This window comes from Panicum virgatum, chromosome 9N (assembly GCF_016808335.1).
Source record: "Panicum virgatum strain AP13 chromosome 9N, P.virgatum_v5, whole genome shotgun sequence".
In the NCBI taxonomy this organism is placed as follows: Eukaryota; Viridiplantae; Streptophyta; class Magnoliopsida; order Poales; family Poaceae; genus Panicum; species Panicum virgatum.
Genome location: NC_053153.1, coordinates 28,338,439 through 28,356,275, shown reverse-complemented (window position 1 = coordinate 28,356,275; position 17,837 = coordinate 28,338,439). Strand labels below are relative to the sequence as shown.

The 17,837-nt window shown below is 45.5% G+C and overlaps 1 protein-coding gene, 1 long non-coding RNA gene and 1 pseudogene across 3 annotated transcripts; 2 read left to right on the top strand and 1 right to left on the bottom strand.

Moving 5' to 3' along the window:
- The first annotated feature begins 1,945 nt into the window (after positions 1–1,945).
- On the top strand, positions 1,946–3,443 carry LOC120692749 (annotated as a pseudogene).
- A 1,944-nt stretch (positions 3,444–5,387) lies between these two features.
- LOC120692214 lies at positions 5,388–6,879 on the top strand. 2 transcript variants are annotated; one of them, XR_005682532.1, is made up of 2 exons: positions 5,388–5,982; positions 6,094–6,879. It is a non-coding gene; the product is annotated as an uncharacterized LOC120692214 (long non-coding RNA). The 2 variants fall into 2 exon arrangements; XR_005682531.1 differs by having other exon boundaries at positions 5,388–5,986.
- Positions 6,880–16,319: 9,440 nt separating this feature from the next.
- Positions 16,320–17,107, bottom strand: LOC120692341 (glycine-rich cell wall structural protein 2-like). The gene has a single exon (XM_039975609.1). It carries the CDS (start codon positions 17,093–17,095, stop codon positions 16,475–16,477), a length of 621 nt encoding a protein of 206 aa, XP_039831543.1. The 5' UTR covers positions 17,096–17,107; the 3' UTR covers positions 16,320–16,474.
- Positions 17,108–17,837: the final 730 nt, after the last annotated feature.

The window sequence follows — 17,837 nt, the reverse complement described above, 5'->3', positions numbered from 1 at the left end:
ACTTAGTTTAAAAAGTAATTTCCACTGAGAACTGAAACTGAAGTAATTTCACAGAAAATATATAGATGGAGTAAATTTGCAAGCACCAGGGGTTCCTTCTAAGTGCTTTCCACCAGATGGTTCACTCTAGAAATTTGTATTAAAGTAGATCGAGCTCAAACCCTAAAAAGTTAGTCTAACAAGCAAATAGCCAAGAACTCAAATAAAGAAAATACAAATGGACAACGATTTGTTTCCCAAAGTTCACACCCAAAGGTGCTACATCTCCGTTGAGGAAGAGTTCAAGAGACGGTGCTCAAGAACCCCAATGCTTCTCACCCAAGGGCGAGACCAACGCTCAAGCACAGGGTCACTTACTATGGGTTCCTCCGAGAGGAATAAAGATTACAAACTTCATGTGGACCTCGCAAATCTTGCTGAGCACTCACGAGCACGTCTAGCCAGCTAGGAGCACAAGGCTCCAAGAGTAACAAACTCGAATCCATCGACTCGACGAAGGCTTAGTGCTCAAGAGTAGAAATGAATGCTTACTAGCATGGATCTTCTCTTTTGCACCACTCTCACTTGAATCCCTCAAGAAATTACTCAGGAATGGAAGGGGGGAGTGAGTGAGAGAGCTCTTTTGCACCACACTCACAAGGAAACATTTTGAAGTGGTTTTTGTGTCTCACAAATATGTGTATAGGTTCTCTGAGCACTAGTTCCATATCAACGCCTGCAGATCAAAGTCCCTCTTGATAGTTTGGCGTTCCTATACCCAAATTCAAAATTAAATACTATTGTTCGAGTCAATTGCAAATTAAACACTGCATTTCATTTTCTTTTTGTGGGACATGCTTCATCATTTGTTTTACCTGTTTAGCGTTAGCACATGCACATATGCTAGTATACAATATTAAACACACATGAGTTTTGTTATCAAACATTAAAATCCACTTAGGAACCTAGATATCTTTCACCTCCCCACCGCCGGCCCGCCACGCCGCTCTCCTCCTGAGGTGTGGGGCCCATCACATTTGGTCAACCATGAGATGGTTTGGGTCCAGCGATTGTAAACCAGCATTGGGGTCGCGTGATCTATATAGACTTGGACAAGGAAAACGGCTTGCTGATCGCCGCCGCTGATCACCGGCGCCGAGGATGATGACGACGAACACCACCAGCACGATGGTGCGCGATGGCGCGGGAGGAGGGGATCAGATTGCGACGACGAGGCGGACTGCGGCAGGGGCAGCTGCGTGCAGCGGATGGGCTGGATCCCCTGGAGGCCGTCGTGCAAGTGCGACTGCCACCCTGCCGATCACGATGGTGGCCTCCTCCGCCTGCAACGTCCCCGAGAGCGCCGCGCCGTCGATCTGCCTGTGGCTACCGCCAGAATTCCTCCAGCGATGTCAAACCTATCTGTGCCTGATGATGGTGTATGTGCAGCCTGCGTCGCCGTGAACTACGGGCCGGGCGAGTGCAAGAAGCACGAGGGCTTCCACTACCACTGCAAGAGCAAATAAGAAGCGCTATAACTTGTACTACAAGTTAGGTCCGTCAAAAAAAAAGAGCTAATAAGAAGCACATCAAGGAGAGAGTTAAAAAAATGTGCATCAAGGAGCAAAGATGAAAGTGTTAGAAAACAGAGCAACGTTAATGTAACAAAATTAATGTTTCTCAAGAACTAGAAATCAATGATATATCAAGAATGATCCGCGTTCACACTGGGCCGCTTTCTTTTCGGACCGGGCCGATTTTGTTTTTGTTTTTTTTTTCTGCCATGTTAAAACGAGTGTTTCAACGATGGCGACATGCCGACATGGGCGTGTCCGAGACAAACGAAATCCCCCAAATGAACAAACGAAGCGACTGGCACTGTCACTGTGTTCCCACTGACTACACAACCCACCAAGTAAAGTGCCCGCCAAGGATAAGGAAGGAGCGGCGAGCTCCCCGCAGGCACGGTCGGTCACCAAGCAGCCACGACTCCCATCATGCCTCGATTACTACCTTCACTTCCTGAGGGGCCTTCTCTAGGCTTATTTGGACTCACTCCGAGCGCGCCATTGACATGACCACCGCGTCGTCAGCGCTCGTGTTCCTTGCACACTGCCTGCTGCTGCTCATGGGGTCGGAGGCGGGCGGCGTGTTCGACCTCGGGCGCCACGGCGTCAGCCTCGCCCGGGTCGACGAGGCCCGGGCGCCGTCGAGGTGCGGGCCCGGCGCGCCGTCGTCCCCGCCCCCCGCGGGCGCGCTGCCGCCCAAGCCTCTGCTCGTCGCCGCGCCGCGCGAAGCCGGGGAGTACCCGGTGCTCGTCTTCCTCCACGGCTACCTCGTCGTCAACTCCTTCTACTCGCAGCTGTTTCAGCACGTCGCCTCCCATGGCTACATCGTCGTTGCACCTCAGGCAAGATACAAGCAGCTGTTTGCTTCAGTTCAGCAGTTCAATCTTCTGCTGCTTTACCATGACACGATTATTGCGTACGCAACAATATCCGCATGCAGTTGTACACGATATCCGGGCCCGACACCACCGAGGAGATCAACGCGGCGGCGGCCGTCATCGGCTGGATCCCCGGCGGCCTCTCCTCCACGCTGCCGCCCGGCGTCCACGCGGACGTCACCAAGGTGTCGGTCGCCGGCCACAGCCGCGGCGGCAAGGTGGCCTTCGCGCTGGCGCTGGGCCACGCCAAGCTCGCCCTCCCGCTCGCCGCGCTCGTGGCCGTGGACCCCGTGGACGGCATGGGCGTGGGCCGGCAGACGCCGCCGCCGCTCCTCACGGGCAGGAGCGCCTCCCTCCGCGTGCCGGCGCCGGCCATGGTCATCGGTACGGGGCTCGGCGAGATGCCCCGGGGACCGCTGCTCCCGCCGTGCGCGCCCCGGGGCGTCAGCCACGCCGCGTTCTACGGCGAGCTGGACCGCGCCGCGGCGCCGGGTCCTGCCACCTCGTGGCCGAGGACTACGGGCACACGGACATGATGGACGACGACACGGCGGGCGCCAGGGGGATGCTGACGCGCGCGATCTGCAGGAGCGGCGGGGCCAGGGCGCCCATGCGGCGATTCGTGGGCGGCGCCGCCGTCGCGTTCCTGGACAAGTGGGTTCGTGGGGACGGCGCGGCGATGGACGGCATCAGGGCGCGCCCGGAGCAGGCGCCCGTGGCGCTGTCCGTCGTGGAGTTTCTCGACGAGGAGGTGGTGGCGCCGGCAGAATAGCTTGCAGGATCTGTCAACTGTCATTGTCATCTGCAGGATTGTGACGGCAGATATTTGACACGTCGAAATTACAGCAGGTTGATAAGATGAAATGGACATGCATAGATTTTTGTAGAAAACGGACACGGAGGATGATGTACTGGGTAGACTCTACTCTCCTATTGTGCCCACCCCCAAAAAAAGACTTGCTATCATTTGACGGATATTTTTGGTACTAAATCTATCAGATTTCTATATGTTTGATCATGTTTTAGGATTTGTGCTACAACTGCCCGGCCCACTAGGTTGTATGTATAAAAAATCTGATAGATTTAACCATATAAAATCTACCACCAGATAACTAGGCACTCCCAAAAAAAATATTCTCCTATTTTGCCAATGGCAGGTGGCGCAACAATCGTCCCTAGCACACGCCACACGCGTCATTGCTCGTGCAGGGACCTGCACCGCCATGGATGCAGTAAAGATAGATTCGGATCGGATACGGATAAAATCGGATTCGAGTGTCATCTTTTACCACATTTTAATCCGGATATGAATGCGAATGTGGATCTCATCGGATACGAATACAAAACGGACAGTTCGAATCCTGATTCGAATCCAGATACCTTCTCGATTTGAAACATGCTCACGAGTATCAGTTTATTTTGTCAAAAATTTTATAGTAGATTAAAATCATTATAAAAGTAGGGAGTAAAGGATTAGAAGATAGCTAATAAAAAAAGAATATAATTATCTGTGTATAGCTTTTATATTAAATATATAATACTAATTTTAAAGGTAAAATAAATAAATACTTAAATACTTAATAATTAAGATATATAGAAAAGATTTTATCATTAAATAATTAATTAATTTGACTCGTATAAAATAATTTTAATCATGAAATAAATATATTAAATAGTTAAAATTAATTTTTATATCATTACTAATTTTAATAAATATATTATTAGTTATCTAGCTTTCTAAATAATTTAAATAGTGTACATCATTAAGTAATTAGGTATAAAGATAAGTTTAAGATTGTCTCACTAGTCACTTTTTCTTTGCGGATACGGACGGATACAGATGTGATCGGATATTCCTCGAATACGAATATGGAATCGGATAGAGAAAAGTTCTCAAAGTCGGATTCGGATGCATTTATATGACATCCATATTAAAATCAAATACGAATATAAATATCTATATTTATATTTTAAACAGATACGATGGATAATTCGGATGCTGAGTCATCCAGATCCATCCTTAATGCACGGAGCCACGAGCGGATGAGCTGCCTCTGCAGTGCGGAGGGACTCACCCCACTGACGCGGGGATCTCTAGGCAGTACGGTCCGCAAGTTAATAGGATTGTCTGTCTCAATGGTCCTCAAGTTAATACGATTGGTAGTCTCAATGGAGATTTTATGGGAAGTTTTGTGCCATTAAATATTATCAATTTTGTTAACATGATAAGAAAAGAGTGATAGAATTTCATGAGATGTGAATAGAGTTTCATCACTATGAAATCTATCTGCACAGTTACTTAGTTTCCAGTCTAGATAACTGTGTCATAAAACTGTACACTGAGACTAATTTTATAGAAGTAGGGTCTCTACATTACTGCAGAGGAATCACTACCGCCACGGGCGGCAGCATCGATACTTGCGTGGGTGTGTTTGAATTGGGGAGCGGTTAGATTGAACAATAAATTTATCTTGGAGGCGGATTCAGTGACAAGGCACGGTATGACTGGCGGCAACGTATCTAGCGTCCAAAACTGATCCAATGGAAGGGAGGGGACTTGCCCTTTTTTATCCAGAGAAAACTCAGATTGCTCCCAATCTTGGCACCGTTCGGATGAGCTAAAGGCGTGTTTGCTTGCTTGTATGCGGCCTGACCAGGCTCGGCGCATGCACCCGATGAGTGATTGGTTGACTGCAACAACGCCAGCTAGGCTCGGCGCATGCAACTGATGGGAGATTGGTTGCTTGCATCTCCATCTGACTCGTGTCTTCCCGTGCAGAAATCGGCACTCAGCCTGGCTCCCGAGAAACGAAACTGGACCTCGTTTCTCCGGAGCCTGGCTCGCTCGCTGCTGGCCCGTGAGAGCCTGCCTCCCGAGAGCCGAGCCAGGCCCTACCCAGAAGGGAACCAAACACGCCCTAATTGGCTGGGGCTGGCTGGGCAGCCGTTCGGCAGCCTCGGCTGGTGAACCAGCTGTTGTGTCTTGAAGCCCCTACCAAAGTTCAGATGATGGCATCAGCCCACCAGCCATTTTTTCCAGACGGAGCAGCACATCCCAGCAAGAACTGTACATCCAGCCACTAGCCCAGCCATTTACAAGCAACCGAACAGGCTGCTTATCTCTGCCGCGGGAACGGAGGGGGGCTTAGCGCGCGGAGTCCGCTTCCTCCTGTGCTGCGCCGCCCCTCCCACACTGCGTTGTGCGCTCCGAGCCATTGGCGCAGTGGCCGCGGCGCCATCCGTGCGTCGGCCCTGCGACCAGCTGGCCCTCTGGCTCCGGTTCCGGCTCCCACTCCCACCGCCGGCGCTCCTCTCCCGGCGCCCCGTACGCTTCTGCTGCGGCAAGCCTCCGACGAGCTCCTGCTGAGGCGGCCGCACTGGAAAGAGGATCCGGCCTCTGCCCCCGACGAAGTGGAAGACAGGGAGGGGTGCCACCACTGGGGCCCGCATCGACGCCGTGGAGGAGGGAGACAAGAAGGCCCAAGGCTGCCGTTGACGCTCTTGCGAGCCCAAGTGAATATCATCACGTGCTTTCTTTGCTTGACTGCTTGTTCACCGTGCGTGAGTGCAAACCAGATTTCATAACGTGCTGCAATTATTTAAGCACATTATTTAAATAGAGATGTCAATTTGTAGAGAATTTCAATGCAATTTCTTCTTTGTGACAGAATTTGGCTATGGCACATTTATCTAACAACAAGATTCTGCAAGTTGGCTTGAGGTTCAAAAGTCCAAAAGAGGCTTGGCTGTTTTGGGTGGCTTACAGGGTAGTACAGGTTTCGATGTGAGGAAAAGATACACAAGCTTTAGCAAATTTGATGCCAAGGTGACTTCATGCCTGTTTGTTTGTGCCAATGAGGGTCATCGAAGAAAAAAGCTAACAGATCGTGTGACAAAGTGTTTCAGAGGTGAAACCAGAACTGATTGCAAAGCTCGAATGACTCTTACATTGGTCGAGGGGAAGGAAATTATGAAATTATTGAGGTTGTGTTGGAATTGATCTCTTGGCCCGATCCAACGATCGGGCCAGACCCTTGATGTGCCCCGATCGTAGGCGCCCAGCCTGTTGTGGCAGGTGGGCCCCCCGTCGCACAGCGCCATAAAAGGGAGGTGTGGTCCAGTGTTTCGGTGTCAAAAGATTGTAGCCGCCACAGAAACCCCACCGATAGCCCTAACCCCGTCCGATCGCAAGGGGGCGCTGGTGCTGATGGGAAGTTCCACTAGCATCGCTCTTCGCCATCACGCCATCCTCTCCAAGGGCCGTAAAGGGCAACGCAGGTGGAGTCATCGATGGCCATCGACGTCTTCCTCTGCACCACCTCTGGCCGCGAGTGGATCTGGTCAACCTCTACCTCTCTCTCTCTCATTCGTGTACTAGTTTTAGGCAAGTAACTCGTGATGTATTCATGTATCTATGACAAGAACAAGTCCCCTATGTTCGATCTATGCGCACAGAACACGATCTTGTGTGGACCTAGAACTACAGAATCAAACAATGGTATCAGACGCCGATCTGGGGTGTAGATCAGACTTGGGATAGAATTTAGAAGGAGAAAGAATTGAAACCGATGCAAATCAAAGCAAGAATTCCCGGTAACCCTAACCCTAGCGCGAAGAAAGTGTGGCGGGTACCTACCTGGCCTCTGCGCCCCGCCTCCGTCGGCCTTGCTGTCGCGCGGAAGAAGAACATCGATGCGCCGGCGTGCTGGCGCACCACCGCGGCCGTGCGAACAGAACCCCAAGCCGCAGCTCCTCGACCTCTGCGCACGCGCGCTCGATACACCGCCATAAGGGTTGCTTGACGGCAGTGCGCCCCACGGGTGTGCGCGCGGCCGGTCAGGTGCCTGTGGCGGCGCGGAGCCTCCTCCGGCGAGCCAATCAGACTGACGCCAGTCAAGAACTAGAAAAAGAAAGAAGACAGAGCCACGGGCCAAGCCGCAACCAAGCAACGCAGGTCGCCGGCCCGACGGCGGCGCGACCGCGCTCACGCGCGCCGGCGACAGCCGCCGTCCGCTCGTCCGAGAAAGAAGGGGGCAACGAAAATTGGAGCTACGGTTTTGGGGCAACCCGTTCACCGGCTCTTGATTCGCCAAGAAAGGCGCACGACCGTTGGATCAGAGGAACGGCCATGATCTGCCGGCCACCGAACGGGCCTCTTTCGGCCCAAGAGGGCACGTGACGGCCGCCAGCTGTTCGGCCAAAGGCCCAAGTGTGGGGAGGCGCATGGCGCCTAGCAGGCCTCGGGCCGATTTGGCTTCTGGGCCGAAACCCGATTAGAATTACCTTATTTTTCTATATTCAGAAGCCTTTTATATATATGTTTTTGATAGAATTTGCCTAGAATTTAAATTTGCACCAAAGTGTAAATTCTTTTAGAACCAAGAACACAGAAATATGCTTATGAATATTTAGAATTTTTACATGTTTCCGCTGCGAAGAATTGCGAATTTCTCTCTGTGTTAATTTGAACCAATAGAATAATTAATACAGAGGTATATAGAATTTTGACTTGAATACAGAATTTTGTGAATAATATTGTAATTTCTGACCAAAGTTGATATTGCAATATTATAATTTTGTCTAGAAATTTTGATGCATTTTCTCTATCTCTGCCCAAAGGTGTTTTAGACTTAATGCACAGAATATTGTATGTTTGAATTTTGACCAAAGTTAAATTTAAACATGTCATTATTGTTATCTTGAATGTGTACTGAAATTTCCGAATTTTGGGATCCAATGCTATGTCATATGTAAATGCCATTCCAAAATTAAATGGCCAGAACTATAGGAAATGGTTTTCAGAAGTTACAAATTGCTCTGTCGATGGCTAATATAGATTTGGCCATCATAATGCCAACACCAGAAGCACCAAAAAATCCCGTGATGGCTCAGAATGAAGCAGATGATGCATGGGCTATTCGAGAGAAAGCCCATGACATTGCTTGGACCAAATAGGACAATTAGTAGCACGCTGGAATATTTCAAACCGCAAGTGCCTGATGATTATCAGAGGTTCCATTTCAGATGGTATAAGAATGGCAATCCCGGAATGTGCCACCGCTACTGAGTATCTAGCAATGGTGAAGAGTTAGTTCACTGACTCTTCCAAGGCTTATGCTGCCACTTTGACTGAGCAGCTTATGAATAAGAAAAATACTGGTGGTGGAATAAGTGAACACATTCTAGAAATGAGCCATATGGCAAACAAGCTTAATACAATGAACATGCCTTTTCCAGATCCCTTCATTGTTTAGCTGGTGTTCAAGTCTATTCCCAAGGACTTTTTGATTTTTCATGTCAATTATAACACTCAACCATAAAATTGGAACGTTGTGAAGCTGTTTACCATGTGCATTCAAGAAGAGGATAGACTCAGGGCCGCCAATGGAGGTGAGCTTATCTTCCATGTTCAGCAGAAAAAAAGAACTATCAGAACAATAAAAAACTTTTCCCACCTAGTACAAATCATAAGGAGAATGGCTTTTCTAAAGAAGCTCAATAGAATGTCCAAAGAAACTTAATAAGAGTATTGAGATTAGATGATGGCTTTGTTGATTGTCATTTTGGTGATGGCAAGTGTGAGATACAATTTAATAAAGAATGTGTTGGTCTTGCCTTCCGACAAGACAAGTTATACTTGTTTTCAGTACCCGAGAATATGAATGTTGTATGTTTTGAGAATAAGAATTCCTCCTCATATGAGAATGTTATAAAGAAACGCAAACAAATTGATGCAATCTTGTCGAAATTATGGCACTGTCATTTAGGCCATACTTTGAGGGGGAGAATAGAACGCTTAGTGGAAGCATCAATTCTTCCACCATTAGAATTTTCAGAATTAGAACATTGTATCGATTGCATTAAAGGAAAATTTACGAAGAAAATAAAGAAAGATACCAAACATAGTGCGGGAATTTTAGAAATAATCCACACAGATATATGTGGACTCTTTCTTGTCACTGCTATGGATGGCTATGATTCATTCATAACATTTACAGATGATTATTCACGTTACGGCTACATTTATCCAATTAAAGAACAATCGGAAGCGTTGGATAAATTCAAGATATTTAAAGTAGAAGTAGAAAACCAACTTGATTTAAAGATCAAGATAGTAAGATCCGACCGTGGGGGGAGTACTACGATCAACACACCCCTTATGGCCAAGTTCCTGGACCTTTTGCGAGGTTCCTTATGGAAAATGGTATAGTTGTCCAGTATTCGACACCGAGCGAGCCTTAGCAGAGCGGAGTAGCAGAAAAAAATCGTACCCTGATGGATATGGTAAGAAGCATGATGAGCTGCTCCACACTACCGATTAATTTGTGGATGGAGGCGTTAAAAACCGCCATTTATATTCTTAATCGTGTGCCAAGTAAGTCGGTGCCCAAAACACTGTATGAATTATGAACAGGAAGAGACCCTCGCTTAATCACTTTCATGTGTGGGGATATCCAGCTGAGGCTAAGGTATTTAATCCAAACATTGGAAAATTAGATCCCAAGATAGTCAGTTGCCATTTTATTGGCTATCCAGAAAAGTCTAAGGGATATCGCTTCTACTGTCCCGACAGACACACGAAGTTTATAGAAATAAGACATGCTGCCTTCTTAGAAGATCAGATGATCAGGGGGAGCATGGTAGCCAGAAAAATTAATCTTGAAGAGAAGCGGGTATTCGTTCCCACTCCGATGACTCAAGAGCCTTATTTCTCGTTGCCTGTGGTTGCGGCACCAATAGAGCAGGAAACTGTAATGCCAACGCCTGTTGTCGGTTCTCCTGACGTGGCAGCAAATGAAAATGAGGACCCTGTTCCTCAGGATCCAATAGAACCCGTTGCCACGGATGAGGGGGAGCAGCCGCAGCCTCCTGTGCAAGAAATACCAGTCGCAGTGGCCCTGAGTGGGCCACAAAGAATCAGAAAACCAGCTATTTCTAACGACTATGAAGTCTATAATAGCGAAGAAATTCAAATGGAGGGTGATCCCACCTTTCTTGAAGAAGCCATGAGAAGCGTGAATTCATCTAAGTGGACTGCAGCCATGGAAGATGAAATGAAATCAATGAGTGCCAATAAAGTTTGGGACTTAGAAGAAATTCCTAAAGGAGCCAAAACATTAGGCTACAAATGGGTCTACAAGATGAAAGTAACTCCAAAGGGAACGTAGAAAGATATAAAGCGCGACTTGTGGCGAAAGGCTTCACGTAAAGAAGGGATAGATTACAATGAGACATTTTCCCCGGTCTCATATAAAGATTCTTTCATAACAATAATGGCCTTAGTGGAGCATTATGATCTAGAATTACATCAGATGGATGTGAAGACGGCATTCCTGAATGGGGATTTATATGAAAATGTCTACAGGGCACAACCGAAAAGTTTTGTCATGGAAGGCAAAGAAAACTTAGGGTGCCGCCTAAAGAAATCGGTTTTTGGATTGAAGCAAGCCTCAAGGCAGTGGTGTTTGAAATTTGATGAAACAATAAGAAAGTTTGGGTTTAAAGAAAATTAAGAGGACAATTACATTTATGCAAAGTTCAAGAACGGGAAATTCATTTTCCTCATCCTGCATGTGGATGACATTCTGCAAGCTAGCAGTAGTGTTGATCTACTACTGGAGACAAAGAAATTCTTGTCCTCGAAGTTTGATATGAAAGATCTCGGTGAAGCTTCATTCATTTTAGGAATTGAGATTCATCGAGACTGAAGAAATGGGGTGTTAGCATTATCACAGAAGGCATACCTAGAAAAGATATTAAAGAAATAACGTATGCATATGAGCAAGCCCACACCTGCTCCAATAGTCAAGGGCGATAGTTTCGGGAAACATCAGTGTCCCAAGAACAAGTACGAGCTCGAACAAATGAAGGCAGTGCCTTATACTTCAGCTGTCGGAAGCTTACAGTATGCACAAGTGTGCACACGCCCTGAATTGAGTTTTGTTACCGGGGTACTTGGCAGATACTAGAGTAATCTAGGCATAGAGTACTGGGAAATGGTGAAGAAAGCATTGCGCTATGTGAGGGGTACAACAGGCCTCATGCTGACATACAGAAAATCAGAACCTTTAGAAATAGAAGGATATTTAGAATCAGACTTTGCAGGAGATGCGGATGATAGAAAATCCACGTGTGGATATATCTTCACTCTTGCAAAGGGAGCGATATCGTGGAAAAGCTCCAAGCAGTTAGTCACAGCATCATCCATGATGTATGCTGAGTTTTTAGCATATTATGAGGCCTCAGGGTAGGTCACATGGCTTGAGAAATTAGTACCCGGATAGAAAGTGGTCGACAGTGTAGAAAAATCACTGAAATTATACTGCGACAATGAGCCAGCAGTATTTTGTGCTCATAACAACAAGTCGAGTGGTGCTGCCAAACACATCGACATTAAGTTTTATGTTGTTAAGGAGGAAGTCCAGGATCAAATGATTTGTCTAGAACATGTCAGAACAAATAAGATGTTAGCGGATCTGCTAACAAAAAGCCTACCACCCAATGTGTTCAGAGAACACTTAGCTGGCATGGGTTTAAGGGAAAGCCTATGATTCCGGGACAAAGAGGGCCCAAGAATAAGACTCCGTTTCAGAATGGAAAGGTGATTGTGGCTATTAATCTGACGGTAATAACTGTCAAGACGAGGCACGCTCTATACACTAATCTGTGAAGGGATGGACCGAGCTCAGAAAAAGAACAAGAATAAGAAACAAGAGATCAAGGGGGAGAATGTTGGAATTGATCTCTAGGCCTGATCCAATGATCGGGCCAGACCCTTGACGCGCCCTAATCGGGGGCGCCCAACCCGTTGTGGCTGGTGGGCCCCCGTCTCATAGCACCATAAACGGGAGGTGGGGTCTAGTGTTTCGGTGTCAGAAGATTGCACCCGCCACAGAAACCCCACCGATAGCCCTAACCCCGTCCGATCGCAAGGAGGCATTGGTGCCGATGGGAAGTTCCACCACCATCGCTCTTCGCCATCATGCCGTCCTCTTCAAGGGCCGACAAGGGCAACGTAGGTGGAGTCCCGAAGGCCATCGCTGTCTTCCTCTGCACCACCTCCGGCCGCGACTGGATTTGGTCAACCTCTACCTCTCTCTCTCTCTCTCTCTCTCTCTCTCTCTCACACACACACACACACACATTCGTGTACTAGTTTTAGGCAAGAAACTCGTGATGTATTCATGTATCTATGACAAGAACAAGTCCCCTATGTCGATTTATGTGCACAGAACATGATCTTGTGTGGATCTAGAACTACATAACCTAACAATAATCACCTGCTTCAGTTGCCCGAGACCTATCACTTGATGGCATCACAAAGGAAAATTTCAAAATTACAGGCTTTTGAAATTGAAACCGCTAATGATTATGGAATTAGGCCAAAGGTTGCACATGAGTTGGCTAGTCGTCAAGTTGGTGGACCACTTAACCTTGGCTATACTTGTCGTGATCGCAAAAATTATTTACAAAAAAAGCGGCAAAGGGAGTTGGCTTTCGGGCAGGCTGGAAGTATGTTAAAGTATTTTCATGACAAAATTGCAGAGAATCCATCATTTCAGTATGCTTTGTAGCTTCATTGTGAGGAGCATATAACCAACATATTCTGGGTTGATGCTAAAATGATCATTGATTATGCATTCTTTGGTGATGTTGTCACATTTGACACTACTTTTGGCACAAACAAGGAATATAGGCCATTTTGTGTTTTTCTTGCGCTGAATCAGTTTCGAGAAACTACTATTTTTGGTGCTGCACTTCTGTTTGATGAAACTAAAGCACCATTTATTTGGCTCTTTGAGACATTTCTAGCTACACATAATGGAAAGCAACCTAGAACTATTTACACAGATCAAGATGCAGCAATGGGAAAAGCGGTTAAGAAAGTATTTACAGAGTCATATCATAGATTGTGTACCTTCCACATAATGTAGAATGCTGTCAAGCATCTATCTCCAATTAAGGGCAACGAGGAAGAGGAAGGTGAAAAGGAAGTTCAAGAGGAAGTCGAAGAGGAAGACGAAGAATCCCATATTCTCAAAGACTTTAGTGCACGTATGTATGGTTATGAGGACAAGGCAGAATTTCAAGAAGTGTTTGACATCATGAGATCTAAAGTGCATAAACAAACTTGGTTAGATAGTATCTACAAGGAGAAAGAAAAGTGGGTTGAATGCTATATGAGAGATGTCTTCAGTTTGGGAGTGAGAAGTACACAACTAAGTGAGAGCTTCAACAATGCATTAAAGTACCATTTGAAATCAGATTTTGACATTGTTAGATTTTTGAAGCATTTTGAGAGGACAGTGGAAGAAAAAAGTGGTAAAGAATTGAACTCTGAATTTGAATCATGGAAGAAGTTACCAAGAAGACAAATGTGTGCACCAATGTTGGTTCAAGCAAGTCAAGTGTACACTCCTGTAATTTTTGAAGCTTTCCAAGGTGAATATGAAAGATCCATGGCGGCATGCTATTGCTATTGGAAGGTTGCATGGTGATTTGAGTTTTGAGGAGGAGCACATAGTGATTGGTGATCCTTTGAACCAACCTGTCTCATGTAGTTGTGGAATGTTCAATAGAACTAGAATATTGTGTGCACATGGTCTGAAAGTTCTTGATTTGATGAATATCAAGATATTACCAACACATTATATCTCAAAGAGATGGACTAGAGAAGCACGCAATGGAAGTATACAAGATAGGCAAGGAAGAAATGTGATAGAAAATCCAAAACGGGAAGCTCAACTTCGGTACAAGTTTCTAAATCATAAATTTCACAACTTGGCTGATAAAGCAGCCAACTCAACAGAGTGTTGTGTGATGTTAGAAAATGCCCTTGATTGCCTTAGTACATAGCTCGAGGAGAAACTCAACTTATCTACTAGTGGTGTGGAAAAATCATGTAAGGATCAACAAATTGTTGACCCAAATGTGCAACAAATGGATGTCTTGCTGAGTGGTGCAAAGTTGAAGAAAAGAGATGTCCAGTCAAAGAATTCAAGACGGCATAGATCTTGGCTTGATAAGTTACGCAAGGGGAGGAAGCGCAAGGCAACTAAATCTACTGTACCAACAAAAAAAGGAGCAAAGGTATGCCAAAATGCAATCTGAACATCTCGCATATTTCTTCCCTTTTATCTCAACTAATTAGTTACATCTGCTGCTGAAAGCAAAGAAAAATGATGATGTGCAGCCCCTAGTAGAAGTGAAAAATGGTGGCAGGAAGAAAGGAGCAAATGTGGAGTCTCGAGAGTACAATGTCATTTCAAGTTTTACACACTTCTTGATGGCTCCAATAGGTGCTACTGACGATCTTCTCAACCAAGATTTGTTCTAGTATCTAAGAGGGAGATGGAGTTGGTGGATAGTATTTTGGACAGTGCTAACTATAGTCTTTTCTAGCCCAACTATAGTCTTTTGTGGCCAAATTGTAAAGTGAAAATGGCCTACAGTTATAATGTTTGTTCACTAGTAGCACTTGCTACAGACTACTATTAATGTCTGAATTCAATGTCAAGTACTGTATAAATTCAGTGTCATGTATTGGTTTAAACTCATTGTCAAGTACTCTTATTTTAATTTCGTGTCTAAGTATTGAATGTATTATTGCTGAATGTGTGAAGCCTCTGTTATTTCTTCTCAATGTGTGAATGGCAAGCTGCAAGCCTGAATGTCTGAATGACCTTCTATGCATCTGAATCTGTAATCCAAGGTGTTAAAACATCTGCAGCCATTTGATCAATTTTGAATGGCTGATATAGGGCCGCCAGTTGTGACTTACCCAAGGTAAGTCACTGAATCTGTCTCCATTTATCTTACATCGCCTAAGCAAATGTATTCATCCTAGCAAGCTTAAAGCGGGGGAAAATTCTAATAGGCTGAATTGGCAGCATACACATCCGCGCACGCGCGACGTATAGCCTCGCCGTTTGAATTGTGTTGCGCTCATAATAATGTTGGACGGTACCAAGTTCCAGATGAGCCTTTGGGCCGGATGGGCTCAAAACTTCAGTCTCCACGCAGTTAGAAGATTTATGGATTTCGTAGCAAACATGTGTAAAGATAAATTGTGTACCCATCAAAAAAATTGTAAAGATAAATTGAGTGCAATTAGAATAAGATATAGTGTATTTTGAGATGTTCTCAAGCAAAGCAAGCAATTTTTTATGTTTCTCTATTCCTATACAGAATCATTAATGACTTTTTTACCTTTCTTTTGAAGGCAGCAATGCAATATGCAATACAATTTATATATAAATAAATTATTGAAGGGAAATCTACCACACAATCTGTTTTTAGATCCTAATATATTGTATCTTTGTCTTTCCCTAATAACAATAGCAATGAATTGTAGTTTTTAGATCTACTCGAGATCTCAACTGTTATAATCTTGGCGAGTAATATCGGTCAACAGGATTGAGGCTTAGTAACTAGCTTTCATTTGGCTGGTTTGTTCCAAACTTATAGTGTCTTTAGTGGCGTATGCCAGCAGTCTGCGTACTGCATTCTTATTTGTTGAGTTGTGTGTTTGAGTGGCTGTAGACATTCACTTGTGAATGATCGAGGCCGGAACTTTTTCCATATTCTAAAAAATATGGGTCAACAGTCTGTGTTTTTCTACCTTTTCAACAGCCAACGTGGTAAGCCTTGAGACCGAAGGAGGCGACTTCTTTAGTTCTTTTAGCATTGCTTTATTATTAAGATAAAATATTCGTGGTATTCTGTATATGTAAAATGCCGGATGGTTGATAAAGTAAATCCTCACATATTAGTCCATGCAGAATTTGTGCTCTGGAAGCCTGGAACAACAGAGAAATTACATCAACGAGAGATATGTGACTTTGTAATATGCATGTGTGGTCTGTCCCCATATTATGCACACGAACACCATTCATAAAGAACATCAATGCCGTTTATTTCTTGCTCCTTATGCATTAAAAAGACTAATTTAGAATACATAGAAGATACATTATATTGGGACAACAAGTTGAATGACCAACTGTGAATAGGCTTTAAGTTTATGTCAATCCAATCCGAAAGCATTGGGTTTTAGGGGGATGATGATCCGTAGCCGCTATTTCCAAACCCTTGTCCGCTACCTTCACCATTGCCATATCCACCATTTTGCCCATTACCTCCAGCATCGCCATCACCACCACCAACCGCCTCCGAGTGCCCCCCATAATAACCTCGATCATCATATCGGGTGCCATTGCCGGCGCCTGATCCAGATCCATACCCATGGCCGGTAGAACCGGAACTTCCGTCGCCTTGTCCAGCACCGGCCCCGCCACCTGAACCTCCGGCATTGGCATATCCACCAGCAAGCCACTCTCTTCCTACACCCCTACTGTAACTTGAGCTAGAGCCGGAGCCCGAACCAGAACCAGATGCATCCCCGCCATTTCCACTACCTCCATTGCCGCTACCTCCGCCTCCGGCTCTAGCATGGGCCCTACTTATACCCTCCCTGCCACCGGTGTCACTAGTGTCACTGGACCCAAAGCCATCCCCGGATCCTGAAGCAGAACCACTCCCGGATGCAATACCCTCTCCCTGTCCCTTTCCTTTCCCTTCAGCAGTGGAGTACCTTGCTACCCATGCAGCACTGGACAGTCCAACGCTTAAGAGGGCAAGAAGCCCAAGAGCTACAAGTTTGCTAAGGGCCATTTTGAGTGCAGTGAAAAGAATGCTGATTTGAATGCATGCCAAGTACTCACTGGTACTTATAGTACCCAGAGTTCAGAGCTAGCCTGAGCGAGCTACGGCATCGCACCTTCACCATTGTGATGGATCGCCAAATAAAAGTAAACTTCAACTTGGAAGATCTTGGATGCCCCCTCAAGTTGAGAAGTGGGCGGATGGAGTTGACAATGCAGCAACGACCTAGAATTTCGCATTCATTACTATTATTTGTGTTCGTGAGTGGTGTTGAAAGGTTAAGAGAATCCAATGGCTCAAACTTGGATATGGATCATATATTACCAGTTCATTGTTCATGTACGCAGAGACAGAGTAGTAAAGCACAACTCGTAACAGTTGATCATGGTGGAGAGAAAAGTAGAAGGCTAAGTTGACAGTGCAGCAATAATGACCAAGAACTATTGTGAACCTGGCACACATCACATGCATGTACATGGTCAAGTAGCATATACTATGCATATGAATATATGATGCGCAAGCCAGACAGTTTGGCGCCAAGGCAAAAGAGGAGAGAGTTAAGCAAGAGTTAAGCCAGACAGTACAGGAGGTACGGCCACTTGGCACTTACTTGCTGCATGTGTACGGAGTTGAATACTCCACTCTTTTTTTTATTTACATGTTGTATTAGGTTTTTCCTAGATCAAACATGGCACACTTTGACTAATTAAACTTATACAAAGAAATAATAATATAATAATACCAAAATTGT

Excerpts from the sequence above, each read along its gene's own strand:
- LOC120692341 (XM_039975609.1), bottom strand. The coding sequence starts at position 17,095 with ATGGCCCTTAGCAAACTTGTAGCTCTTGGGCTTCTTGCCCTCTTAAGC.